Here is a 27,880-nt window from a genome sequence, read left to right on the forward strand (position 1 = left end):
TTCCTTTCTGATACTCAATCTTTTCTCTAACTTTTTGTGCTTACGTTCTTATTAAAAGTCATAGACTGTGATCAAATAGATTTTTTCCTTTCATCTTTTTTCCTTTTGGCTTCGTGATATTTCGCAGCTGATTCAGTTTTACTCGTCGATTGCTCAATTGTTTCACATCTTTTTATTCATTCTGGTTAGTTTGATTAATTTCTTCTGACTTCTTTTTTTTTCGATTATTGTTGGTGTACAAGTTTGCATCATCAATCTCAATTATTGCATTATTTCTATAGCTGCTTGCAAGTAAAGTTGCGCGTTGATCCGATGGAGAAGAAGCACGAAAAAATTCATCATTCGCGGCTTTGTTTGTTAGTCGCGTTGTCAGCATTCTTTTGGTTATGCCTGTTGTACTTTGATTTTATGGCGACTGGTAATGGTCGTGCTGAATCATTTTACACGCTGCCTGTTGATTCAAGTCCTTCTCCCGTTATCACAAATAACGCGATTATTCACACGCCTCAACAGGAGAAGCCGATGTATTCCTTTGTGAGGACATTGAGGACTGTTGAGAATAAGAGCGATCCGTGTGGGGGGAGGTATATTTACATCCATGACCTTCCTCCGAGGTTCAACGAGGATATGCTCAAGGAATATCGTAGCCTTAGCCTGTGGACCGACATGTGCAAGTTCACCACAAATGCCGGTCTAGGTCCTCCACTGGGGAACGTTGGGGGAGTTTTCTCGAGAACAGGCTGGTACGCGACTAATCAGTTTGCGTTAGACGTGATATTCAACAATCGGATGAAGCAATACGAATGCTTGACCAGTGACTCTTCTCTTGCTGCTGCTATTTTCGTGCCCTTCTACCCTGGATTTGACATTGCACAGTATCTTTGGGGGCACAATATATCAACGAGAGATGCTGTGTCTCTTGCTTTGGTCGATTGGCTCACGAAGACGCCAGAATGGCGCGTTATGGGAGGGAAGGACCACTTTCTCGCGGCGGGCAGGATAACTTGGGATTTCAGGCGACTAACTGACCGAGAATCGGATTGGGGTAGCAAGCTTCTTTTCTTGCCGGCTGCCAAGAACATGTCAATGCTTGTTGTCGAATCAAGTCCATGGAATGCGAACGATTACGGAATTCCATATCCAACGTATTTTCATCCTTCTACGGACGATGATGTGATTGTTTGGCAGGATAGGATGAGGATGATAGAGTTAAGATTAAAGAAGAGAAAATAAATATGCAACGTGGCGACGTTGCATAGCCTCTGTGAAGAGATCCTAACAGAATTGGGAATCTCTTGTGGTCCTTCATGGACGATTAGCATTGTTGTCACTTTCTAGATACTTCTTTCATCTTGTATAAATTCATAATGTATTGTTGAACAAAGTAGCAATGAAATATCTCTTCTGATAATATTTGTCTCTCTCTCTGCTTCCATTTATGGAGTCTATCTCTAAAGCTTTCATGGTATCAGAGCAGGTTTCCTAACCTGGCTCTATACCTATTTTTTTTTTCGACCAAAATTTCACCACACCTCAACAATCCCAGCCTCCAAGACACTATCATCAACCTATTGCTCACTCTAATTTCAACTCCAACCCAGTAGCTCATCTTGCTCAAGTTCGTGGCCCTCCCACCTATTCTCCTCCATCTTTTACCCCTCCATCTGATTTCAGTCTGGATTCTGAATCAGTCTCTTCATGGTACCCGGACTCAGGGGCAACCAATCATGTTTCTCATGATCTCTCTAACTTGCACTCAAGCTCAGAATACCATGGTGGTAAGCAGCTTCATCTTTGTAATGGCTCCAAAGTTAATATTACTCATATTGGTCATACTGTTCTTAATTCCTCTCAGTCTACCTCTCTGTCTAGACCTCTCATTCTTAAAGATCTATTACATGTTCCTTCCATCACTAAAAATCTTATTTTCGTATCTCGTTTTGCTAAGGATAATGGGGTATCTTTTGAATTTCACCCATCGTCTTGTTTTGTGAAGGATCTGTCCACCAACCAAGTCATCCTCAAGGGTTCCCTTGACCAAGGACTCTACCGCTTCTGTCTTCACAAACCACCCAAGCATCTCAACTCCATCTCAAAGCCTGCAGTCTCTCCTGCTTTCAATAATCACTCTAGTGGCTTACCCACTGTGTGTTCTGCTACAGTTTCCTTTGTTTCCAAGTCTGTTACTAGTTTAGAGTTATGGCATAGAAGGCTAGGCCATTGTGCTTATAATGTTGTGAAAAAGGCACTCAAAAACTGTAACATCTCTTTTCAAGTAATGAATTCAAGTCTTCTTTGTCATCCTTGTTGCATTGCTAAATCACATAGACTTCCTTACACTCCATCCTCCTCCACATGCACTGCACCCCTTTCTATTGTTCACAGGACCTCTGGGGTCCTCCCACCAAATCAAGAAATGGTTTTTCCTACTATGTGACTTTTATTGATGAGTACATCAGATTCACTTGGTTATATTTACTGAAGTCAAAAGCTGAGCTAAAGCACATTTCCCCTCAATTTTAAGCTATGGTTGAAAAACAATTATCACAGCCAATTAAGGTTCTGCAATCAGATTGGGGTGGGGAGTTTCAGTCCCTTACTGGTTTTCTTAAGGAGCATGGTATTCATCATCGAGTATCATGTCCCTACACACCTCAATAGAACAGTCTCGCTGAGAGGAAGCATAGGCACATTATTGAAATGGGACTTGCTATGCTCGGTCAAGCAGCTCTTCCTTCACGCTTTTGGGACGATGCTTTTGTCACTGTTGTGTTTCTTATCAATAGGATCTCCTCTAAGGTACTGCAATTTGTTTCTCCCTATCAGAAATTTTTAAATGTGAAACTTATCACATTCTAAAAGTCTTTGGATGTCTTTGTTGTTAGAGTTTGTATACTAGAAATCACGTTTCGAGTGATTGAATACTGTAAAACTCTTATTTTATTTTTCAAGGAATAAAACAGATTATTTTTGTCATAATGTTGTTATATTTTATTTTATGCATGTTTAAATGTATAAGTTAACTTAACAAAGTCTAAGTCTTTATTTTAGTAGACCGGTTGTGGGCGGCGTCCACTTTAAGGTAACACGGTCAGTCCTAAACAAAGAAAAAGAAGAATTTCACAACCTAGTTGGAATTAGACTATCCATCGAGAAAGGTTGCAATGTCAGTCCGCATATTTCTAAGCCTTACTGAAATAAGATGACATTGGTGTGGTATAGCACTAGACGGATCTAATAGCAAGACTTGTCCTTAGGCTATCTACTGAAAGGCAAGGTCTTGATAAATATTTGTTTCTTAATCAATGTAGGTTAGCATTGAACATACGGTATTGATTATGCATTACTTTGACTTATCAAATGGTGCGGGTTTTTCGTAACCCAATGATCCTGATATATTGGGTAGTGGTGATTAATATCTAGCGGTGCTAGGATTGCTATTATATTGAATCGTGCACGAGGTGAGTCTCGTTTGATAATGTCCGTAAGAGGAGCGCGAAACAAGGTTTTATTATTCGGAACCTAGCTAGTTGGAGTTTGATTACTCTATGAATAATAAATAAGCGTTTCATGCTAAGTCCACTCTTGGAATTAATAAGAAGTTAATTAATTAAGTTCATAACAGACATTAATTAATTAATGGACATTTTTATCTTAAACGCGGGAAATGAAAGTTAAAATGGAAACACGGATTACTTATAATTTCGGATTTGGATGGGGAGAGTTCAATATTACTTCTGTAGTGGCTGCTCGTAATATTCCAATTATATCTTATATTAAATTGTGGGTTCATTTTAATTAGTAAAAAGTAACTTGGATGAGCCCATATCCAAAACCTTCCACAGATCCTTGTCTGGGCCCAAAAGGAACTTAATATAAATAGGAGAATAAAGGAGACAGAAATCATAATTTTATATACTATAATTTTCGTCCCCCTCTGTCTAAGAGGAGCTCGAAATTTCTCCTATTCCAAAAGGGATTTCTTCTGTCTTCTTTATTTAAGTCCTAGTATTCTGGTGAGATCAGCCCACACTGATATCGGAGTATAGTTCGGGAACCAGAGAGAAGATTTGTGGTCTAGTATTCAAAGTGTCACGTGGAGAAGCTGCTAGCCATCTTCAATTCTTTGGAGAATTAATTAGGTATTATTTCTGCTCCTTAGAAAAGCATGTTTTAGGTTTCAATATTCTTAAAGCATGATTAATTCAAGTTATGAGCATGAAACATGTGAGAATTACGCGAATAGATTTTGTCTAAATAATCTGCTAAATAGATCTGATTATTATGTGATTTATTTGTGCGATTAATAATTGTTAAATTATGTTAATCCATCGCACCGCTTCCGCTGCCAGTTCCTTCATTTGTTACCCATTCCTTAGACCTTACAATAAGTACAAGCTGGAATATAGATGAGCTGCAAATTCCCTCTGAGAACTCATTCATCTCCTCCCATCATTGATACACACTCTTTTTTTCACTATCCTCTTTCCCCTTTAGTCACTCTTTCTCCACACTCTACCTCTCCAGCTGCTAGCTTTCCACATCAAAATCCTCTCACACCTCAAACTTCAGCTCAAAATTCATCTAACGATCATACACTCTCGGCTCAGAACTCACCTACTGATAATCCTCCCACTCAAATCCTACAACCTGATCTCATTCCTCCACAAACTGTTGTCATCCCTGATCCTCCAATTGAGCATCATGATCACCATTCTGATCCACCCTCCACTGCCAGTGATTCCCCGTCAGCTCAAGGCACATCTTCTATTCATCCCATGATTACCAGGGCAAAGGCCGGTGTCTTCAAGCCCAAGCTGTTGATTACTATCCTACCATCATCTCTACTTCCAAAATCTGCCTATATTGCTTTACTCATACCCGTTTGGAAGCGAGCAATGCTAGATGAATTTCTAGATTTGCTTAAAAATCATACATGGACTTTGACTGAGCTGCCACCTGGCAAAAATCTCAATGGATGTACATGGATTTTCAGAATCAAAAGGTTTTCTGATGGTACTATAGCTCGGCACAAGGCTCGATTGGTTGCTCAAGGGTTCTCCCAACAGCCGGGTTTTTACTACTTCGAGACATTCAGCCCCGTCGTCAAGCCAAACACCATCAGATTTATCTTAAGCTTGGCCACTTCTGCCAATTGGAGCATCACACACCTTGATGTAAATAATGCTTTTCTTCATGGTGATCTTGAGCAAGAAATTTACATGAAGCAGCCTCCGGGTTTCGAACAAGGCTCTCCCAACCTTGTTTGCAAATTAAACAAGTCACTCTATGGTTTGAAACAAGCTTCAAGAGCTTGGTTTTTCACAGTACACTCAGTTCTGATCTCTCTTGGCTTCTCACAATCTAAGGCAGATGCCTCCTTCTTTCACAGGTGTTCAAATGGCAAAGTGATCTACCTTTTAATATATGTTGATGATATATTAATCACTGGGAATTTTCCTTCATGCATACAAGATGTCATTGACAAAATGAGCTCTCATTTTTCTTTGAAGAATCTAGGCGAGGTGCAGACTTTCTTGGGAATTTAAGTGAGCAAAACTGATCAGGGGAACATATATAAAAGAGCTCTTGTCCAAAATCAAAATGCAAGATGCCAAAGGAATATCCACTCCCATGATTTCCTCTCCTCATCTCAGCAAGTCAATTGGCAATCCCATTCCCGACAGGAAACTCTACAGAAGCACAGTAGGCGCCCTGCAATATGTCACAATTTCTCGTCCTGAAATAAGTTATTATGTCAACAAAGTGAGCCTGTAATGCCCCGAAACCCACCTTAGACGGAAGAGTAAATTTCGTTGCTATAAATCGCTAGAATTAGGATTTTCAGCGAATAATTCGAATTAATTAACAACATAAATTTTGACAATTTGATAAATTATGGAATAATGAAATATAGTCTTAAATAAGTGTAAGAAAAGATATGCGAGCAAAGAATTGAGTTTTAAAGAGTTTTAGTACGTTCTTGAGAAAAGTCCTCGATTAGAGGTTTTCGATGATATAACGGTCTGAAAATTCGTAAATTTAAAATTAGTTAAATGCTATAGAAGTCTAGAATTAAATTAGAAGTACCAGTGAGTGAATTTTAGTGTGTCGGGTTGTTTGTAAAATAAAAAGATCTTAAATGTGTGTTTATATGAAATTTTAGACTTCAATACTTAAGTTGTAGGTATAGGATTTGTTTTTGAAATAGGATAAAAGAAAAATGAAATAAAGAATAAGAAAGATTATTTTTTTTTATAAAATGAGTTGAGGGAAGTGAATGGGATTTTTATTCCTATTCTCCCTTCTAGAACTTACGGGAGTCAACCCCCCCTCCCCCCTCACATTTCTACACCTTTACTGACACCCATGGAGAAACCTCCATTTTTCATACACACACACAATCAGCGACGCTGTCATCTCCCTCCGGCACTGCCCCGACGACTCTTCTTTCTTCTTTCTTCTTCTCTCTCTGGCTCAAGTCCGCTTCGCTGCTCAAACACACGACGGTTTCCCACCCTCTCTGAATCGCTGTTGCCCGGCAGATTCCGGCGTGTCATCGTCGTTTTTCTAACAGCTCTAGGCTAGACTTATCTCTCCTATATGTAAGCAAGTCTCTTACACCTCTTACTTGTATATCTTCTTCTTGAATTTAAAGCTAGGGTTCATAATTAAGTTTTCCCCCAATTTGAAGTTTGACCAAATCTGGCGAAACTCGGGATATTTCTTTTTTTATTCTAGAGGAAAACTTAAGTTCCATATTTATACTGAACTTTTACTAAAATCCGACTTTGGGAGAGACGCATCAAGGTCATGCGTCTCCGTTTAATGAAACGCACTAGCGTCATGCGTTTTAGGGTAAGACGCATAGAGATCATGCGTCTTTGAATTTTTTTGAATTTTTTTAATTTATTAGAAGACGCATAAGCGTCACGCGTCTTAGGGTAAGACGCATAAGCGTCATGCGTCTCTTCGTCGAATTAAAACAGACGCGAGCAGAGGCAGAAGCTTCTTTCTGCGCAAGAGAGGGAAAGGGCAGGCGATTTTCCGGCGATTCTCGGCGATTTCCAACATATTACAGTAAGTTTTCTTCAATCTTTCAATATTTATCCCTTAATTCGGTGTTTACTGCATATTTTGTGTAGATTTCTCCCAATTTTGTTAAATTAGGGTTATTACAAATTGTTCAATTTTGACTGATGTTTTGTTGTTTTGTTAATTATAACGGATTTTATTGGTGAAATTCATTCTATAGTATAGTTTTTGATATGTTTGAGATGCTTGGTGTTGTGATTTTGGTTGTGATATTGTGTAAACCATTTTGGTTATGATTATGTGACTTTGTTTTGCTTGTTTGGATCAAGTAGGATAATAGGCAATTCCTTATTTATAGATAAGAATCATGAGATACATTATTAATTAATTAATTTGAGTTCGCCGTAGCTTGTAGTTTAATTATGATGAAATAGAATATTTGCGCAAAAAGCTTGATCTACACATGATTTTTGGGAGATGATTTAAGTGTACGAGATTCTTATTGTTCTATATTCATGTCTCCCTCTTTTTAAATGTGAGCTTGTAACTTTTGTTTTGTTAATATGTCATTAGATTAGATGGCAACTTCAAGTTCTAGCGGACCGTTATTATATGGACCCGAAGATCCGTCAGTGCTATTTCTTCAGAGAAAACACATTTCAAATAAACTACTGAATGATGGCACAACACATGTTTTCAAAGTTCGACGAACGGGGTTAACCGACCTTCGGTGTGTTGTATTTCTGTTTTTCTATCTGCCCACCATTGCACTGCTCTCCAAAATGTCAGATCAACTAAAGCTCTAATCGGCAACTCTCTAACACCTTTCAACACTCTGTTGTAGCTCTCTGACATGTTTGTTGAGGTCACCCCCCATCTCAGTTCATCATCGTAACAAAGAGACCAATTTTCTTTTTTGGCTTTATTGAGCTCTTGTGTCGCAACAATACTTTCCTCCCGTAGTGCACGTCGCCTTCGGATGTATTTACGTACTTGAGTTGTGATACCCAATCCCCATATCTTGCCTTTCACATTAATGCCCTTACATTTCGCCATGATATTTTTCCTCAAATGAACCAAACACCATTTGTGGTGACATATCAGCGGCTTTTTCCATTCATCAGAACGCATAGCCTTAACGATTCCTTTATGCCTATCCGATATGATGCACACCTCCCTTTGGTATTTCACCACATGAATTCTTATATGATCCAAAAACCACTGCCAACTATCGCCAGTTTCTTCATCAACAACAGCATATGCAATCGGCAGAGTCTTCTTGTTAGCATCAACACCACAAGCAACAAGCAACTTACCTTTAAATCTTCCTCGAAGGTGAGTCCCGCCTATTGTTAAAACTGGCTGACACTCTTGGAAAGCATGTATAGCAGGCCCAAGAGCCCAGAAAACATAATAGAAGACTTTATTACGTCCCTGGCTCAACAACTCATTGTGCTTCCACTCAACAATTGTGCCTGGATTCCTTGACTGCAGTTCAAGAATGTAGCTTGGCAACTGTATAAATGACTCCTCCCACCCACCAAATACAATCTCTATAGCCCTTCTCCGCGCATACCATGCCTTCTTATAACTGATTACCACATGAAATTTGTCATGAACAAAATTTCTTACGGCTGCGGCTTTGTACTCAGCATTTTTTAGCAATTGATGCCGAATACACAAAGCAATCATTGATGATGAAAAGTTAGCATGTCCTCTATCATTACGATGGCCTTCACAACTATGGCGTTCCACCCACTTCCTAATTTCCCACATATCATCATGGGCCCGTTGTGTCACAGAAACTTCCCAAGAACATTCATTCGCTTTTTCAGCATCGGTCTCGCTGATAATAGCTACCCCATCTTCAGTCCTCCCCGCTGGATATTTGCATTTAGCATGCCACCTTCTTAATTTGCTCTCCACCACCCTAAATTGTCGATGTTGCCTCAAACTCCACATAGTGATAGCAGTCTTCACATGCAACTTGCTATCAAATTTTGTTCCAGCATTAATCCGATACGGATGTTCCTCATCCCAGTACATAGTGTTGTGTTCGTTACCAACATCAGGTACTCCAAAAGGACCACTCGGTAATTTGCGAAAATATTTCAACCCACTGTGAACGTATTCTGGAAGTGGTTGCTCACCTTGCACGACGGGTTTATATATTACCTCCTCATCATTGGAAATATCAGCTTGAGAATCATCACTTAAAATAGTGTCAGATGATGACGACGACAATGGTGGATCACGGTCTCTTCGTACAACATCAACATCAACATTATCCTGAACATTCACTTGATTATTCATTCCAACATCAGTAGCATCAGCAACATCTGCTTGCTCATTCATACCACAATCAAAGCTCATATATTCAACCCTCGTAGATGATCCAACACCGTAATCAACAATTGGTGGGATTTCTACATTTCTTAAAGGCGAATACTCAAGAAATAATTCAATATGACGAGTAGAATTTTGAGCCTCATTGAACATAAACATCACACTTTCATCACTGTCAACCCCAGTACATATGTAACTCATACCGGTACCATAGAGACAATGCCTCCATGATATTTCAATGGAATGTTGATTCATATCTATTCTTATCTTAGCACATATCATTGCAACTAATTCAGAGAATGAGACACATGAATTCAATACGATAGAGCCTCTCGCACGAGGTGGATCATAACCACCTTGCACGACGGGTTTATATATTACCTCCTCATCATTGGAAATATCAGCTTGAGAATCATCACTTAAAATAGTGTCAGATGATGACGACGACAATGGTGGATCACGGTCTCTTCGTACAACATCAACATCAACATTATCCTGAACATTCACTTGATTATTCATTCCAACATCAGTAGCATCAGCAACATCTGCTTGCTCATTCATACCACAATCAAAGCTCATATATTCAACCCTCGTAGATGATCCAACACCGTAATCAACAATTGGTGGGATTTCTACATTTCTTAAAGGCGAATACTCAAGAAATAATTCAATATGACGAGTAGAATTTTGAGCCTCATTGAACATAAACATCACACTGTTATCACTGTCAACCCCAGTACATATGTAACTCATACCGGTACCATAGAGACAATGCCTCCATGATATTTCAATGGAATGTTGATTCATATCTATTCTTATCTTAGCACATATCATTGCAACTAATTCAGAGAATGAGACACATGAATTCAATACGATAGAGCCTCTCGCACGAGGTGGATCATAACCAATACCCACTTCAGGAAGTTGAACTATTCTACCACCCCAATACAAACTCACAAATACTGGCATCATTTCTGCATAAAAAATATACAACATAATAACAATTAGAGACAATTTTTTTCTATAAACCCTAATTTAGTAAATTTGACAAGTTTGGCATTAGAAACCCTAATGTTATGCAATAAACAACGAATAAGTGAGAAATGTTGAAAGATTGAACAAAACTTACCGAAAGATAAGAGGAAATGGCCGAAAATTGGCGAGAATCGCCGGAAATCGACCAACAAATCGCCTGCCCCTTTCTCTCTTGCGCAGAATGAAGCTTCTGCCTCTGCTCGCGTCTGTTTTAATTCGACGAAGAGACGCATGACGCTTATGCATCTTCTAATAAAATAAAATAAAATTCAAAAAAATTCAAAGATGCATGATCTCTATGCGTCTTACCCTAAAACGCATGACGCTCGTGCGTTTCATTAAAAGGAGACGCATGACCTTAATGCGTCTCTCCCAAAGTCGGATTTTAAAAAAAGTGCAGTACAAATATGGAACCTAAGTTTTACTCTAGAAGTAAAAAAGAAATACCCCGGCAAAACTCTAAGCTTTTTATAGCTAATTTCTGCCTAAAATAGTTAGAGAGATGAAAATGGAAGTTTATCTTAATGTGTGAATGTAGGGGAAGCTTAGGATTATTCTTTTTAGCTTGTAATATTTGTTATGCTACTTGGATTAATTTTAGAATTTATCTTATAACTATGATTTACACCTTAGTGAAGGGAAATTATTATTCTTTGCATGATGAAGTTTGGGACAGTGTATAGCTAAGTGTGAAACTTGATAATGCCGGTATATTTTCGGTTAAAGATGTTCATGATAAGTGAGATATGCAAATTTAGAAATATTTATTATAAGCTTAATTCTAAGTTGGTGAAAAATAGTGAATCTGTGTGCTATCTTATGTAAATTAGTCTCTAAGAACTCAAGTTTCTAATGTTTTAGCTATAATTTGGTCACAAGATATAGGTTTGGAATTTTGAGCGTGGATAATATTTTGAATAAGCTAGGCATGTAAATGGTTAAAAGAAACTAAAAAGAGAATATGATTCATATTTAAAGTATTTTGTAATGATGATTGATACATGAAATTTATGTGCACATATGTGTGAAAAGGTAAGGTAACACGAGCAAGGAGGAGCAGGAATCTAGGATTTCGATGTCAAGACTCTTTGTGCTCGAGGTAGTATACTCTTCATTGGATTTTAATTCCTGAATTAAGTCTACGTAATTGCATATATAATAGTGTATTCTACATTAGGTCTTTAATTCCTGAATTAAGTTTACTTGATTGCATATAGAATATTGTGTGCTAATCGGTGATGCATTATGTGATTTGTATATGTTGCTTATGACTGGAAATATGTGATATGATATGATAGGGTATGCAAATAGTTGTTGAGGTGTTCTGTTAGAGATACTTTTTAATATAAGTATTGAGATGAAATTGAGTATACTTGACTCTGTGTACGTGTACGCCCTGTGCTTGAGTGCTTTCTGTGGGTACAATTGGCTTTATCTGTGATCACTCGTCTTCTGGATCACCGAAGCGAGGATCGTGATTATCTGAATATTTGTCTGCACCTTAAGTGGTGGTCTCTGATCTGGCTCTGGCTCTGATATCTCTGTCTCTGATCTGCACCCTCATGGGTGGTCTAAATTATCTGTCTGCACCCTAAATGGGTGGTCGGAGCGGAGTCCTCTCGAGGACTAAATCCGCATCTGCATCTGACTCTCTGTTTCTGATCTAGCTCGCGTACCCCAGTCTGTCACGAAGCACTTAAGGGGCTATATTTGTTCGTATATGTGAAAATGTCAGTGATATGTTATCCGTATATGCGCTGATATTTGAATAAGATTGTAACGTATTCTTTGAGTTTAATTGAATGACTGGTGTAATTATCTGGAATTAGCTAGCTTATTTTTATTTTGAACTTTGTCTTATATATTTTATGAATGGATATGTGATTACTAATTATGTGGTATATTTTGAGATCAATGGCGAATATATGAATGTGGAATTTAAATGGTTGTTGGTTTTGGTAAAGAATAAATATGTATAGATTTGGTAAGTGTACTTGTGTTAAAACTATATGAGTGATGACATGTATATTATCACTGTATAGTTCTGGATATATCAGTGAAGTATTATATGATTATGACTTCTGTAAGTCCCAGAAAATCAAGAAAGGAGGATATAAAGGTCAATCAAGAAAGGAAGATATAAATGTCAGATGTATTGTTGTTTACCTTTAAAAAAAAAGTAAGCATATGTATACCGATATAAGGATATTGATTCTAGATAGAAGAATTCATGGTAATAAATTTTATAAATATATAGATTGCCTAACGTTTACTTAACTCCGGAAATTAAGCTCTAATGTGGGTATACTACTGGGCTTGTTGAAGCTCACTCTTTTCTTTTCCCCCTGCAGATTAGGTGATCGAATTAGCTCTTTTTCTTCACAGTTGCTCAAGTCAGGTCTCCAGTCAACGCTTTTCCATTGGTAATTCTTTTGAATATGTTAGACGTGGCATGTCTAGAAAGTGAAATGTTTATTTTACTTCCAAAAATTTTGTTAGACATTCATATTTGTAAATAGTTACGAGTTAGCAAGGTTGTTTAGTGTATATATATACTTTTTTCTGTTGAGTCAGGATTTGTACCAAAATGTGACATCATTTATTCGATTATTAAAATTATCGGGTAAGGGGTGTTACAGAGCCAATACATGGCCTCTCCTCTTGACACTCATTGGAAGGCTGTGAAATGCATTCTCTGCTATCTGGCTGGCACAACTGACTTCGGCCTTCACATTCGTCGCTCAAATAACATGGTTAGTGCCTTTTGTGACTCAGATTGGGCGGATCTTGATGACAGGAAGTCAGTCACTGGATATTGCACTTTTCTTGGGTCTAATCTTATTTCTTGGTGCTCAAAGAAACAATCTATCATATCTCGCTCGAGCACTGAAGCTGAATATCGCAGCCTCACTCTCACTGCATCTGAGGTCACTTGGATCATGTCTCTACTTTCTGAAATTAACATGCTGCCACCCAAGCCACCCACCATTTGGGTCGACAATTTGAGTACTATTTCCTTCGCATCCAATCCCGTCCTTCATGCACGCACCAAACACATCGAATTGGATGTGCATTTCATCCGAGACAGGGTCCTAGCTAAGCAACTTGACCTACGTCATGTCCCTTCAATCGACCAAGTGGCGGACATACTCACAAAGCCTCTTAGTCTCCAATTCTTCGCTAGATTACGAAACAAACTCGGCATTTGTTCGCTATCTACGCTCGAATTGCGGGGGCGTGATAGAGTTAAGATTAAAGAAGAGAAAACAAATATGCAACGTGGCGACGTTGCATAGCCTCTGTGAAGAGATCCTAACAGGATTGGGAATCTCTTGTGGTCCTTCATGGACGATTAGCATTGTTGTCACTTTCTAGATACTTCTTTCATCTTGTATAAATTCCTAATGTATTGTTGAACAAAGTAGCAATGAGATATCTCTTCTGATAATATTTGTCTCTTTCTCTGCTTCCATTTATGGAGTCTATCTCTAAAGCTTTCAGAGGAGACTAGCGCGGAAGTATCTGTTCTGTTTTGCTGGAGCCCCACGTCCAGCCAGGCAATGCCAAGTCGATCCGGGGGCAGATCATTGAGCAATGCAAGGATTCGTCGTTGTGCAAGTTGTTGGAGTGCGGAGTTGGGGAGAGCAAGTGCAATTCTCCGAGTAGTGTAATGCGGATGTTTCAGAGCTCGGTTTTCTGCATGCAGCCTCAAGGCGATTCGTACACGAGAAGATCAGCGTTTGACTCCATGCTCGCTGGCTGCATACCCGTGTTCACCCATCCAGCGTCCGCCTACACGCAGTACACATGGCATTTACCGAAGAACTATTCAGTGTACTCTGTGTTCCTTTCCGAGGATGACATTCGCGGGAACGTTAACATAGAGGAAAGGCTGAGAGAAATCCCCGCGGAGAGGGTGAAGGAGATGAGGGAGGCGGTTATATATGCTGACCCTCGCGCGAAGATGAAGACGTTTAGAGACGCCTTTGATGTGGCGGTTAGCGCGGTCGTTGACAAGGTGACGAAGCTGAGGAAGGACATGATTGAGGGGCGTAGAGATGATGGTTTTGTTGAGGAGCTAAGCTGGAAATATGATTTGTTGGATGAAGGTGAAGTGGTAGGGCCTCATGAATGGGATCCATATTTTTCAAAACCTAAAGGCTGATCCATCCCAACACTACATCAGCAGAAGCAGCTATATATTAGCAAAGACAACAATGATGAGTTATATGATATGATACAAATACATAAATCTAGCTAGAATTATTGTCATGGCCGCATTTTCTAAGGATAGAAAACACGGTTGATCGTGACTAGGGGATGGTTAAAGAAGCGGAGAAGAAAAGGGGAACAACGAGATATACTCTACCAAAGCTTGATGTAATAAGAAATAGCTCGAATAAAAAAATTCAGAGTATCACTTCAATAATCAACAACTCGGAATGAATATTATTTCAACAATACTTGAACTCAAAGAAATACTGTTTAGCGGAAACATTCGAGTAGAATAATATCATGTATGAAGACACAACATATTCTGAACATTTGATAAACATCTTCATGCTCAACACCCACCGCGCTCGTCACAGCTCAACTTGCACATAGGAAAACACATGCAGGGCTGAGTACTTGATGCACTCAGTGAACTCATGCCAAAATATTTTCATAAAATAAAGTCATGCCATGCCATCTTTAAGTGCACTCGGGTTTTACTTTAAAATCTGCTGAGAAACACTAAAATTCTTTCAACTTTAGAAAATGGTGATCGACCGATCTACTATCATCATCATCAACTGTCACATACCAAATCTGAACCATCATGTGAAATGAGAATGTGGCCACAAACTCGATCACTGGACCGGCCGACCCGAAAGACGGCTCACGATCCCTATCCGTGAACACTAGCCTGAGTAAGGGCTCACCCCCTAGTCAGACCCGAATTCGTTAACTATCAAAGTCTAGGGAATCAACCCAGTAGACAATCAGATTGGCAGCTCCATCAAAACTAAAATATGGCAAGACATAATGCATTTTGCAAAGTAGATACATCATTCATCATTTGGCAAAATAATTCAAAATATTTCAAAAGAAAGCCCACCTCATTTGTTAAAGCCTTAACTTGTTCCTCAAAAAGCGTGTGTGATGTCACCCATTGATTTAATGTACTCCGGCCGAACTTCTATTTTATTAATTTGGCCAAACCAAATTAACTCCAATTCATCTCCTTAATTAAAACAAAGGCCCAAAACTTTAAAATAAAATTCGCACAGCACAAAACATTTAAATGTAACAAGGCCTAAAACATCTTCAACTTTTCTCACCTTATGTGATAGTGAACTTCCAAAATGGGCTTTGAAGTCCTATACTTCTCATTGAAACACTTCTGTCATCTTTCTCTCTCACCCATATCTCTCTCTCCAGCCGTCTCTCTTCGCATCTCCTAAAATCAGTCGCCTCCGATGACCCGCCATCGTGCTACTGCTCGATCGTGGTGTAAGACTGAAGTCCCCGCCGTCTAAAATCCGGATTAATGAGACCACCGAAGATTCCTGTCAGCCAATGCTGTCTCTCCCTCGGTCCAAGCCCACTGTCATCCTCTCTCAGTCTCGTTCTCTCTTTCTACCGTCATACATCACCATCTCCCTTCCTCAGTTCGCAACTCCTCCGTCGGTCAGAGCGCAGTGTCGTTGCTGTCACGGTGCAGTTCAAGCCTCCGGCCTCGCCGTTCCGCTTTTCTCTCTCGCACTGTAGTACCGTCGTGAGTCGCGGCTGCTATTGCAGACAGCCCGTCGACACTGCTGGGGTCGTCGCCGCTGCACTCTCGGAGTTTCATCAGCCCGCTGCTGCTGTCCGTCATGAGCAGCCGCGACTGCTGCTGCTGAGAACAGCCGCTGCTGCAATCCGTCACAATTCGGCCAGTCGCTATCGCTCCATTCAATTCACCATCGCGCTGATGCTGTCCGTTGCGCAGGTGCGTGTCGCTGCCGAGCAGCCGCTGTTCGGAGGAAACTGTCGATGTTGTTCGCTGAGGCAGCCTTCACAGCGTAGCTGCTGTCGCCCAGATATCGCCTTCCGTCGCTGCTGCCGTGCGTCTCCAGCTCTCACCGTTTCTATCTTCAGCAGTTGACGGCTGATGCCGCTGCTGTTCTCTCGGTTCAGCCGCTGCTGCTGCACCAATGTTACCGCGCGCCCAGCCCTCGATTCTACCTCTCCCTCACCGTCGTTGTAGTTCGAACAGCGACTTCTTCTCGGTCAGGCAGCGCCCAACCTCTTATGCAAAGAATCAAGGTATGGGCTGGAAATTATGAGGCCCCTTTTTTTATATCTCCTGTCCCTTCTACTTTCTCACTTGAAAGTTGGATGCTTTCTCTTCTTCTTAGTTCGTGTTCCCTTTGATGCTTGAGAGGAAGAAAATAAAAATGGTGTACAGAGAAAGTATGATTGGGAAGAATAGAGAAAGTAAAGAGTTTGGTGTATTAAACTCATGTGACCTTTGATTGCTGAGAAGAGTCATACCTGGAGAAGAAAAGGCGCCACTTCTTGGGGAGAAAGAAGTTTGGGCTCAACAAGTTTATTTGAATAATTGGGTTCAAAATTATTCTTGGGTTCACATAAAATATAAAATATAAGTAAGTTGTTGTAGTTCAATTGGGCTCAAATAAATGGCTTCCTCAATAAAAGAATTTCTAGAGAAAATAAAATAATTTTGATCATTTGATTTGGACAAGCCCAAGCACGAAAGAACTTCCTCTTGCTCGTCAATAAACATTTTAGTTGTCGAAAAGAATCAAGGATTTAACAAGAATAAAAAAAACCAGCTTCAAAACTGACATCATTTTTAGAACAACTAAAAGATAGCAAAAAATCGGGGTGTTACAATTATTGAGCTTATATTTTTTGAGCATGTATACTAAGTTTTTTTTATTTCATCAGTTACATCATATGATTAGTTTGACATCTTATCTGAGACGATCACATAAATATACTTACGAGGTGGTGTGTTGTATTGCTAACTTTATAAAGTTGTTAGCTCATTAACACAGTATATTAAAAATGTAAACACAATGACATTAAATGTCAACACATAATGTCAACACGGTACATTGAAATGTCAACAAAATTATGTGTTGGCATGTTTACATTTTTAATAGACCGCATTGATGAGTTAGCAGAGTTAGAAACTTAACAAAGTTAGCAACTGATCACACCTCATAATATTATATGGGAACACAATGTTTTGTCGGAACCATAATATAATGTGTGTTAATCTAAGTGAATTCTCCAAAGATGACTCGATCAGATAACGGTATCATCTTCAGTCGTCCACTATTAAGACTATTTTTTATAAATAGAAATAGATGCATTGATTTGCTAATTATTTTAGTACGTCGTAGAATTGAAAATTTATGATATCAAAAGTGCGTAAAGAGACAAAATTCCAACAGTCGGTGGTAATAGTGATTATTACTGCATGAACGCTAAAATGAGTAAACAAAGATTCGCTTAGAGCGTCTCCAATGGCGGACGTCGCGGTAGGACGTCGCCGACGTCCGACCGGACGTTCGCCATAGTGAAGGGCAAGGGCGCCCACGCCCGTCCCATATGCCCGTCGGATGGCCTCGCCCGTCACCCCCACGTCCCACTCGGACGTCCGTCACTGTGGCGACGGTCGGACGTCCAAATATGGCGGGGATGGGTAGGATGATGCCATGGGCAGCGGGGATGGACGGTATGCCGCCAAATATGGCGGGGGTGGGTGGGATGATGCCCGGGGCAGTGGGGATGGGCGGTACGCCGCCAAATATGGCGGTGGGTAGGTCGATGCAGCACAGGAGCCCGAGGACGCCTAGGGAATCTGTCTATCGCCCATATATAGATTTGTTGGCCGATGATTCCCCTAGTACTGTTTCGGAGACTCAGTACGCCGGCATCGAGACTTTCTCTTTTGAGGAGCTGGGAGCGGAGTTAGGGCTATCGCTGATCCGTGAGACTCCCGAAGAGGCGGAGCCTGCTGCAAGGGGCAGGAGCAAAGGCAAGGGCAAGGCCAGGGGCGGGGGTAGGGGCAAGGCTAAAGTCCCGAGCTCTTCTTCGCACACGGGGGCAGAGGAGGAGGAGGGTGAGGATGAGCCGGAGAGGAGGGCGATCTGGACCGTGTGGGAAAATGTCGCACTTGCGAAGGCCCGGTTCAGTGTAGTAGAGGATCCCTATGTCGGGCCGAACCAGTATGTTGACCGATTGTGGCTTCGCATTAGTGAGGCCTACCTCATATGCAAACCGTCTGGGGCGAAGCCTCACACTTCCGAGCAATGCCGGAAACAGTGGCTTCGGTTGAGGCCTAAGCTCAGTCGTTTTGCCGACCTCTACCAAAACAACATGCGCATGGCAACCAGCGGCATGTCTGAGGATGATGTGAAGAAACGAGCCTTGGCCCAGTACCCCGACAAAGAATTGAAGTTCAAAGATTTTGACCAATGGGAGGCCTTTCTCGTGGTCAGGGATTCGCAAAAGTTTGTTGTGGGTGTCCACTCGGGCTGGAAGCGGACAAAGATCAACTCTTCCGGTGAGTACAGCAGCAGTGCTGGTTCGCACGAGCTCCCCGAAGCCGAGGAAGTGGCCCCGCTACCACGATCAGACTCTCGCCGTCGTCGTCGCCCGATGGGGCAAAAGGCTGCGCAGCGGATGGCGAGGGGAAGCGGCAGCGGCAGCGGGTCCTACGAGGTCGAATCGGAGGCCCCAGAAGGCCCAGGTAACGACCGTCTCGCCCGCGCGCAGCTAACGAAGACCCTGATGCAGAGCACGAGTAGGTGGTTTAGCACGCACGATCATGTGTACAAAAGGTTGTGCAAGGATGTGGTCGATGCATGTTGGCGCGATTTAGGAATGCCACCCATTGATGATTATAGCGTCGAGATTGGGGGCGAGGACGTCGGAGGCGGCAGCGGCACGGGCGACGGGGACGAGGACGAGGAGGAGTGAGAGCCGAGGGTTGTATTTCTCGACTTTTTATGATTATGTAATTTTAGGTATTATGTAATTTTATTTTTAAATTATGTAAATTTTTTTAAAATTATGTAATTTTTTTTTAATTATGTAATTTATTTTTTTAAGTATGATGTAATTTTTTTAATGAAGTATTCGAATTTTCTCGTATTCCGTGTCGATATTTTAATTCCGTAAATTTTAAGTCCGTAAATTGAATAATTGCGGGAAGTTCTAGTGCATGGGAAGTCCTAGTGATGTGGCAGTAAAATGGGAAGGGCTAGTGATAACGTGGCAAGAAATTTTTGTGAGAAGTCCTAGTGGAAGTCCTAGTGAGAAGGGCGCCACCGGAGACGCTCTTAATTTAACAAAAGTAAAATTCAAACTATTGAAAGGACAATTATAAGCATTCAAAAGGTAAAAATCAGAATAGAGCGCAGGTGCACAAGCAGCACGTGCCTAAGAGCCAGCGCCATCCCAATAAATGCGCCATTCTACACACTAATATTTGGACTCTTTCTTTCAATGCGTGAATTTCAATTTTGTATTTGGAATATTTCTCTTCTAATTCTTTACATAACTTAGACATGATTTTGTACATTTCAACCTAAATTAGCATGAACACGTCAAGCTTTGTATTCGTGAGTACTCACTACTCAAATAAAGAGCCATACAATTTGTGGTTAGGATGTTTCCTCAAAAACAACATTGTTACGAACTTCTTCCAAATAAGTGTTCTATTTTGAAAAAATTAAGTCGGCGAAATAGACAACCTATCTCATAATCCTATGTAAAAATAGTTGTCAAACTTACCCTCTTCCTTCCAAAAAAAAAAATAGTCTACTAATCATCATTTCATCATTTTCAAAAATTTATCCACATTCATTTTTAAATAAATTTTCAACTCAAGAGATATGGTCAAGTGACATGTGACTTGTCCATCTATTTAACTAAACGATACAGGATCGATCCCCAAAAAGGTTTTTCATTCTAATAATGGACCAAAATCTCCACTTATAATACTTAAGTTAAATTTATTTAGATTCTCATACTTTACTAATTTCGTATTAAAATTTATGTTGTTCTTAAATTTTTTATTTTTATGAGACTAATGGAGTATCAATTAATTTTATGGTTAAACTGTATAATGAAATGGAAAATAAAAGAGAAAAATGAAATGTATGATTGATTGGCAAGAGGTGAATGCTATTTGTTGCTATGTTTCATTGGGACAAGGGCCAAATTCCTTGAGAACTAGGCAACTCCAATGGACAAACGTTGTCCAACTACAAAGATTTCAAGAATCCCACATCATAAATAACATGCAACATAGATACGTTGACATAAAATATACTTTGTGGAGTAAAAGAAAAGAAATTCAAATAAAAAGTGCAATAAATTGAAGCAACAGTTACTCGTGAAAAATCCTCAAATAAAACCAAAGGCTCTCTCTCTACTCCCTCACTCTCCAAACTCGTGAGCCAAAGAGCTCCTTCAATTGCACGAGCCTCTCAGACCTCCTTCCCCCCTTCAAATACCCCTTCCCTTCCCTTCAACATGACCCATCACTTTACACATCCACCATGGAACTCAAATCTCCACTCTTCTTCGTCTTCGTCTTTCTTCTGTCTCTGTCTCATGCACACGACGATATCCAGACCTACATCGTGCAGCTCCACCCCGACGGCCCTTCCCGTTCATACTTCCCCTCTAAGCTCCATTGGCACCTCTCCTTCCTCGATAAATCCGTTTCGACGGATGAGGATTCGTCGTCGCGCCTCTTGTATTCCTATGGCCTCGCCATGGAAGGCTTTGCTGCTCGCCTCTCGCCTTCCGAGGTCGAGATGCTGAAGAGATCGCATGAGGTTGTGGCAGTGCGGCCGGACAGAAAGCTCGAGATTCACACTACTTATTCGTACACCTTCTTGGGGCTGAGCCCTGCGAGAGAAGGTGGCGTGTGGGCTGAGTCCCGCTTCGGCCGGGGCTCGATCATAGGCGTGCTCGACACCGGAGTCTGGCCGGAGAGCCCGAGCTTCGATGACCGGGGTATGCCGCCAGTTCCTCCGAGGTGGAAAGGAATATGCCAACAAGGGCAGGAATTCAATGCTTCAAACTGTAATAGAAAGATCATCGGCGCGAGATACTTCAGCAAAGGCCACCGTGTCGCCTCGCTGACGTCCTCACCCGACGTTGTAGCAGAATATGTGTCGCCCCGCGACTCCCATGGCCACGGCACCCACACGGCCTCCACCGCCGGCGGAACTACTGTCTCGATGGCGAGCGTGCTCGGAGGTGGAGGCGGTACGGCTCGAGGAATGGCCCCAGCTGCGCACATTGCGGTGTATAAAGTGTGCTGGTTCAGTGGCTGCTACAGCTCAGACATTCTTGCAGCCATGGATGAAGCCATCAGAGATGGAGTGGACGTGCTTTCCCTCTCGTTGGGAGGCTTCCCGGTGCCCCTCTACGAGGACACTATAGCCATCGGTAGCTTCCGAGCTATGGAACATGGCATATCAGTGATATGTGCTGCAGGAAACAATGGTCCAATTCAGAATTCTGTTGCAAATGAGGCTCCTTGGATTGCAACCATCGGGGCAAGCACCCTCGACAGAAGGTTCCCGGCCGTGGTTCGACTAGGTAACCGGAAGCTTCTATACGGAGAATCCATGTACCCGGGGAAAGGAATCGCAGCGGCTCAGAAAGAGCTCGAGCTGGTATACATCACAGGCGACAATAAAGGCAGTAACTTCTGCTTGAGAGGGTCTCTTCCGAGGGCAAAGGTACGAGGCAAGATGGTCGTCTGCGACCGCGGTGTTAACGGGAGGGCCGAGAAGGGTCAGATTGTAAAGGAAGCCGGTGGTGCTGCCATGATCCTAACCAACACCGAGATAAACTTGGAAGAAGATTCAGTGGATGTCCATGTCCTCCCAGCAACACAGATCGGTTCTGACGAAGCATTTCACCTCAGAAGCTACATAAACTCGACGAAACTGCCTAAAGCAAGAATCATCTTTGGAGGAACGGTCGTAGGGAAGTCCAGAGCACCTGCAGTTGCGCAGTTTTCATCGAGAGGGCCAAGTTACACTGACCCTTCAGTTCTGAAGCCAGACATAATCGCCCCGGGGGTCAACATCATTGCTGCGTGGCCTCAAAACCTCGGCCCCAGCGCCCTTCCAGAAGATTCTAGAAGAGTGAACTTCACTGTCATGTCAGGAACATCCATGGCATGCCCCCATGTCAGTGGTATCGCAGCTCTGCTTCATTCGGCTCATCCAAAATGGACGCCTGCCGCCATCAAATCTGCACTCATGACGACCGCAGATAGGCACGATCATCAAGGAAAACCAATAATGGACGGAGATAAGCCTGCTGACCTCTTTGCAACTGGAGCAGGGCAAGTGAATCCCGGAAGAGCAATCAATCCGGGATTGATATACGACATCCGACCAGACGACCACATTACTCATCTATGCACACTCGGATACAGAAGATCAGAGATATTCAGCATCACTCAGAGGAACGTGAGCTGCCACGACCTCTTGCGGAAGAACAAGGGTTTCAGCCTCAATTACCCCACGTTTTCCGTCATCTTCAAAAACGGAGATACAACAAAGACGATAAAAAGACAAGTAACAAACGTGGGCAGCCCCAATTCCATCTACTCGCTGGAACTGAAGGCACCCAAGGGAGTCACAGTGAGAGTTAGACCACGTCGCCTGACATTCAGACATGCGAACCAAACTCTGAGTTACCGAGTTCGGTTTATATCAAAGAAAAGAATCAAGACAAAGGATACGAGGTTCGCAGAAGGGCACCTGACATGGGTGAATACGAGAAGCTATAACCGGGTTCGCAGCCCAGTTTCAGTGACATGGTCATCAACAAAGTGACATAACATCATTCTAATAAAGAATGCATTTTACAGTATCATACCTAGTTTCATTTCCAACTTCGAGAGTTAGGATCGAATATGAGATATCCATCCACCCATGTATTCAAAAGGTAGACTATTTCTCTGTTAGGACAGAAGATAGTTCACAATACACAATTTGAGAATGCAAGCTTTCCCATTGCTACACAACTTTGCTCAAGCAGTTCAGTCTATCAAGTCCTACTTAATCAACTGAGTTAAAACAAACAAACTGATATGCAAGACAAAGGAACCAAGTAGCAAAGCCCTTCATACCTTGAGGGGTATCTTATCAAATGACATTTACCTTCTCAGTATGTCCCAAATGTAGTAGATTTCCAACCTAATTACACCATTTGAATGAAGATAAACAGAAATGTTATTCCTATCAAAGATCGATTTATATCTTTTTAATTTGAAAAGAAAACCTATGTAGAAATCCCCAACATCAAGTATATTTCAAAGTTGCTTCTTTATTATTGGAACAAAATGCATTGAAAACAACTGAGTATCCAAGTTTGTAACTTTGGATAGGAAACAAAATGCACAAAAGGGTAGTTTAATAATTGCTTCATCTTACTGAGCAACGCAACGAGCTTCAATTGCTACTAACATTTCTAATTTTAAAAAAAAAAAAAAAAAAAAAAAAAAAAAAAAGGACATTGAAACTCAATTAGCCGAATACCTATCCACATATACCTAACAAACAAACGGCTGGAGAGAGAGAGAGATATGAAGGGGGCACCTGGAGCACTGAGAGATAGGAGAAGACAAAGCCAGAGACTGCAGAGCTGCCATATTGGTCTCACAAAAACGAGAGAAGATTAACAGAAAAGGGAGGTATCTTGAAGAATTTAAAAATAAAAAAATGCATAATTGAAATCCTGAAATTACATTTTATTAGAAATGGTAAAATACATTATACCCAAACTTTTTTCCAAATATGTTCGAATAGTCCATATTCCACTTTTACCACAATCGGGCAATTTTTTATTGGGAAAAACTTCACAACAATCCAACAAAAAGAATAAATGTGATTTAACCACGCATATGACATCATCTCAGTGACAAACCACTTCTCAAAATTATCGATCATTAAGAATCTATGGTGGCAAGCTAGTTCTATTGCTCCTTGCATGTAGTATAATATGAATTGACATCAAAATCTTGATATTCTGTGTTGATATTATGTTTACTTTGTATCGACAAAGTGTTGAAAAGTTTAGAATTTATACAATAAATGAGTTTGTATTTTATCACTGCCCGATTAATAATTATATGATTTCTATGCTAACTCCAATTAGTCCACAAATTGATTTTACATCAAACTTCGAACTAAAGTTCATTAATGAATGGTTTTTCAATTGCAATTCTATTTCTGGAGGTGAAATTCAATAGTTGAATCTAATAACACTTGATGTGATGTGATGTTCTGATAAATGTTTCTATGTAATTTTAACGATTAATTAACTAACTTTATAGCTCTAAACAAATTCATAATCAAGACATATCAATAACATTATGATCATCGTGTATAGTGACGCAATGTCTACACATTGTACAAATTCTCCATCCAGCATTTCACACAGCTCAACGAAATACACGAAAAACAGGAGATATAAATTAGGGAATAAAGCATTAACAAAGGCATTCCTTCTTTAAACCAGGAAGGAATGTAGCAAACTTGCCATTTCCATACTTACAGTGTATCAAATGGCAATGCTAGGTATGCTTTACCTACAAACAGAAAAGAGGGACGGGGCATCTGCGTTGTGCAGATGCAGATGGCATCCTGGCTCGAGGGTATATGATGTGTCGGAATATTATTAGTTATAAGATGTAAAAGTGACCAAAATTAAACCAAACGCGATGCTGCCTTGATATATTTTGTTGGTAACAGATGGCATCAATGAATTCACAACTTCAAGCTTCTAGATAAGGTGTGTTCTCTATAAGGGAGTAATTGGTCGTCTCCCATTCCTTTCTTGAGATCCCGGAGCTGCAATAATGATGAAATATGAACAATATATTTACACACACATACAAATATATAGTGGCCTCTGAGAATCTGTAATATGACAAGATCAAGATGTGCATACCAAGCCCTTTGGCATCGGTTGTCCTCATGATCCGGAGCCTCCTCACAGAATTCAGAAATATCCTAACAGAAAAGAATAATAATTGATCACATTTCAGTTCGATGTTGATGCATGAGTATTGCACAAGATAATGCAAATACACAAGTAGTTAAGAACATACTCCCAAGGAACGTCTCCCACAAGCATCCAATCTCCATCCTTGTCTTCGTAGGTGAGAACAAAGTCAGATGAACCATCCAGGAATCTAACATGTTGTCTTTTACCAGCAACAGAAGCATGCTCTTCCATATTTGATCCTTCAAAATAGGCAGCAGCATCTGTTAGTCAAACAGGCTACTCGAAATAGCTAGGATAGCGATGGAACTCGAAGGAATACATTCAGTATTAGAAAAGCTAGAACTTCATTATCCTATCTCTTAGATCAGATTCCAATCTTAAATAAGAGTACTAACAAACAACTCAACAAGGAGCATGAGGTGGAAAACCATCACAGGATTTGGGATTGGTTATTATTATACAACTTCAATAAGTTGCATATGATTTTTCTCCATTCCATGTCTTTGAGTTTCAAATTACAAGAAAAAACTGTACGCGAGCACTACTCTAGGGTGGTTAGGTAACAAGATCAAATAACAAATATAGAATGTTCTAGAATACTCTCCCACCTGATGGCATCAAAACAAGGTAGAATCATATATATACACGCAAGAAAGATTGGTTCTTATTGAATTGAATCAATCATGAAAAAAGAATATTACCTCTGGCCCCAACTGAAGCACTCGGAATAAACATGGCATCCAATGCAGAAGCTAAAGTCTCATAGCAGCTATGAGCATTCAGATCAACCTTTCTACCAATTGCAACCCCATCCATCTTAGCCTTTACAAACAGAGATGTCTTCACAAATCCTTTTTCCTTTGAATTATTGTTATTTGAATTATCAGTACACTTGCCATCACATTTATCAGAAATGGAGAAAAGTTCTTCCGTGACGGGTGATTTTGCATGGTTCGACAAGCTGTTCAGTCTATAAGTTCGGACGGGAGGCCATCCAACAACCTGGCTGCTTCAGTAAATAACACAATAGAATGTTTAAACCCACTGGTACAGAGATATAACATTTGATTAGGCATTAAGCATCTATAGTAGCTTAATTCAAAAAATATTTCCACAATATCTCATCATAGTTCAAGAGAGGTCAGCTTTGAATGGAACCAATCAAACAATACTATCAAAATCGACATTCTTCTACCTAAACCAGTAGGAACTGATTTCTCTGATTACAAGGAAAATGGCATATTTTTTCAAGACAGTGAATAGGAGTAACGACAGAAGTAACTCGAATCAATCAAACAGAGATGATTCAATACACATTAAATCACCCAAATATGAAAAAAGCAAAGGAAAAACAGATATCAACAGCTCCAATCTCCTAACCGATGATTAAAAATCCAATCTTGCAAAGCTTAAAACTCAAAGAATAGATTATTTAGAGTGAGAATTGCTGCGGGAATCGGAAATGACCTAATTGCAGAACGGGCAGGCGGGGAACAGGGGAAATCAGCAGTTCTCTTGGTGCCGGTAGGATTGAGCTTAGTAATGGAAGAAGAAGAGGAGGATGAGGAGGAGGATGGCGCCGGTTGGTTGGGCTTAGTATTTGCACCTCCAAGGCTGAGGCCGAGCCCCAATTCCAGCTCCGACTCATCATAAGACTCCTTCGACGACATGTTGTAAAGATCAATTTGCATCAAAATTCAGAAGCAGGAACTTTGGGGTTTTGGGTAAAAGAGGGAAATTTGGTAGGGGTGGGTGGTGGGTCCTCCCTTGTCGGCTTTGTGCGCTCAACAGAATTATAGATATATCTCTAAAGTGGGTCCCACTTTGCTTTGCTGTTATTGTAGCAAACATAGGCGATGCTTTCATTTTGGTCCAAACTCAACTCTTTTTGGTATTTTTCTTTTTTCTTTATATTCCTCTCTTCCAAATAAAAAAAATTTCTTCAAGCACATGGTACTTCCTCCGTTTAAATTAAGTCGAGTCAAATTTTTTGGATATAGATATTAAAAATATTGTGTTGAAAAGTACTTCATTCGTTCTGTAGCAGTTGAGGTATTTTTTTTCGAAACGCGATTTAAAAAAAACCGTGCTAGTGAATTAAGTAGAAGAAGAATAAAGTAGGAAATAAAAAAGGTAGAGATATGAAGAAAGAATAAAGTAAGAAAGAATAAAATAAGTGAGAAAAAATGTCTTGGCTTTTACTGAAAAGGAAAATGACTATTGTTATAGAACGCTAAAATGGCAAAATGACTCCACTACTATGAAATAGAGGGAGTAGAAGAGAAAAATAAAGTAGTAAAAAAAAAAAGAATAAAGTATGTAATAAAATAAAATAAGAATAATTAAATAATTATTTTTTTAGAAAAAAAATAATTCAGCTTAATTGGAATATCCTTAAAAAGAATAAGACTCACCCCAA

The 27,880-nt window shown here is 40.5% G+C and overlaps 2 protein-coding genes, 2 long non-coding RNA genes and 1 pseudogene across 5 annotated transcripts; 3 read left to right on the forward strand and 2 right to left on the reverse strand.

Moving 5' to 3' along the window:
• Positions 1-312: 312 nt before the first annotated feature.
• On the forward strand, positions 313-19,392 carry LOC125197255 (annotated as a pseudogene).
• LOC125201209 lies at positions 11,449-12,985 on the forward strand. The gene is made up of 2 exons (XR_007172853.1): positions 11,449-11,515; positions 12,768-12,985. It is a non-coding gene; the product is annotated as an uncharacterized LOC125201209 (long non-coding RNA).
• On the reverse strand, positions 15,435-16,866 carry LOC125201211. The gene is made up of 2 exons (XR_007172854.1): positions 15,738-16,866; positions 15,435-15,640 (listed from the first exon to the last, which is right to left on the reverse strand). It is a non-coding gene; the product is annotated as an uncharacterized LOC125201211 (long non-coding RNA).
• Positions 19,393-20,770: 1,378 nt separating the features above from the next.
• Positions 20,771-23,648, forward strand: LOC125201208 (subtilisin-like protease SBT1.2). Its single transcript, XM_048099227.1, has one exon. It carries the CDS (start codon positions 20,979-20,981, stop codon positions 23,283-23,285), a length of 2,307 nt encoding a protein of 768 aa, XP_047955184.1. The 5' UTR covers positions 20,771-20,978; the 3' UTR covers positions 23,286-23,648.
• A 1,154-nt stretch (positions 23,649-24,802) lies between these two features.
• On the reverse strand, positions 24,803-27,218 carry LOC125205570 (auxin-responsive protein IAA11-like). 2 transcript variants are annotated; one of them, XM_048104611.1, is made up of 5 exons: positions 26,929-27,218; positions 26,163-26,467; positions 25,565-25,700; positions 25,405-25,466; positions 24,803-25,304 (listed from the first exon to the last, which is right to left on the reverse strand). In XM_048104611.1, the coding sequence occupies exons 1-5, from the start codon at positions 27,150-27,152 to the stop codon at positions 25,255-25,257; spliced, it is 777 nt and encodes a 258-aa protein (XP_047960568.1). In that variant the 5' UTR covers positions 27,153-27,218; the 3' UTR covers positions 24,803-25,254. The 2 variants fall into 2 exon arrangements, with proteins under 2 accessions (XP_047960568.1, XP_047960560.1); XM_048104603.1 differs by having other exon boundaries at positions 26,163-26,470.
• Between the last annotated feature and the right edge of the window lie 662 nt (positions 27,219-27,880).

This window comes from Salvia hispanica, chromosome 1 (genome assembly GCF_023119035.1).
Source record: "Salvia hispanica cultivar TCC Black 2014 chromosome 1, UniMelb_Shisp_WGS_1.0, whole genome shotgun sequence".
Classification (NCBI taxonomy): domain Eukaryota; kingdom Viridiplantae; phylum Streptophyta; class Magnoliopsida; order Lamiales; family Lamiaceae; genus Salvia; species Salvia hispanica.

Coding starts and splice junctions, on each gene's coding strand:
- LOC125201208 (XM_048099227.1), top strand. CDS start 20,979: ATGGAACTCAAATCTCCACTCTTCTTCGTCTTCGTCTTTCTTCTGTCT.
- LOC125205570 (XM_048104603.1), bottom strand. CDS start 27,152: ATGCAAATTGATCTTTACAACATGTCGTCGAAGGAGTCTTATGATGAG. Junction 25,701..26,162: donor TGCTTCAGTTGGGGCCAGAG/GTAATATTCTTT, acceptor CCTATTTTGAAG/GATCAAATATGGAAGAGCAT. Junction 25,467..25,564: donor GTGGGAGACGTTCCTTGGGA/GTATGTTCTTAA, acceptor CTTTTCTGTTAG/GATATTTCTGAATTCTGTGA.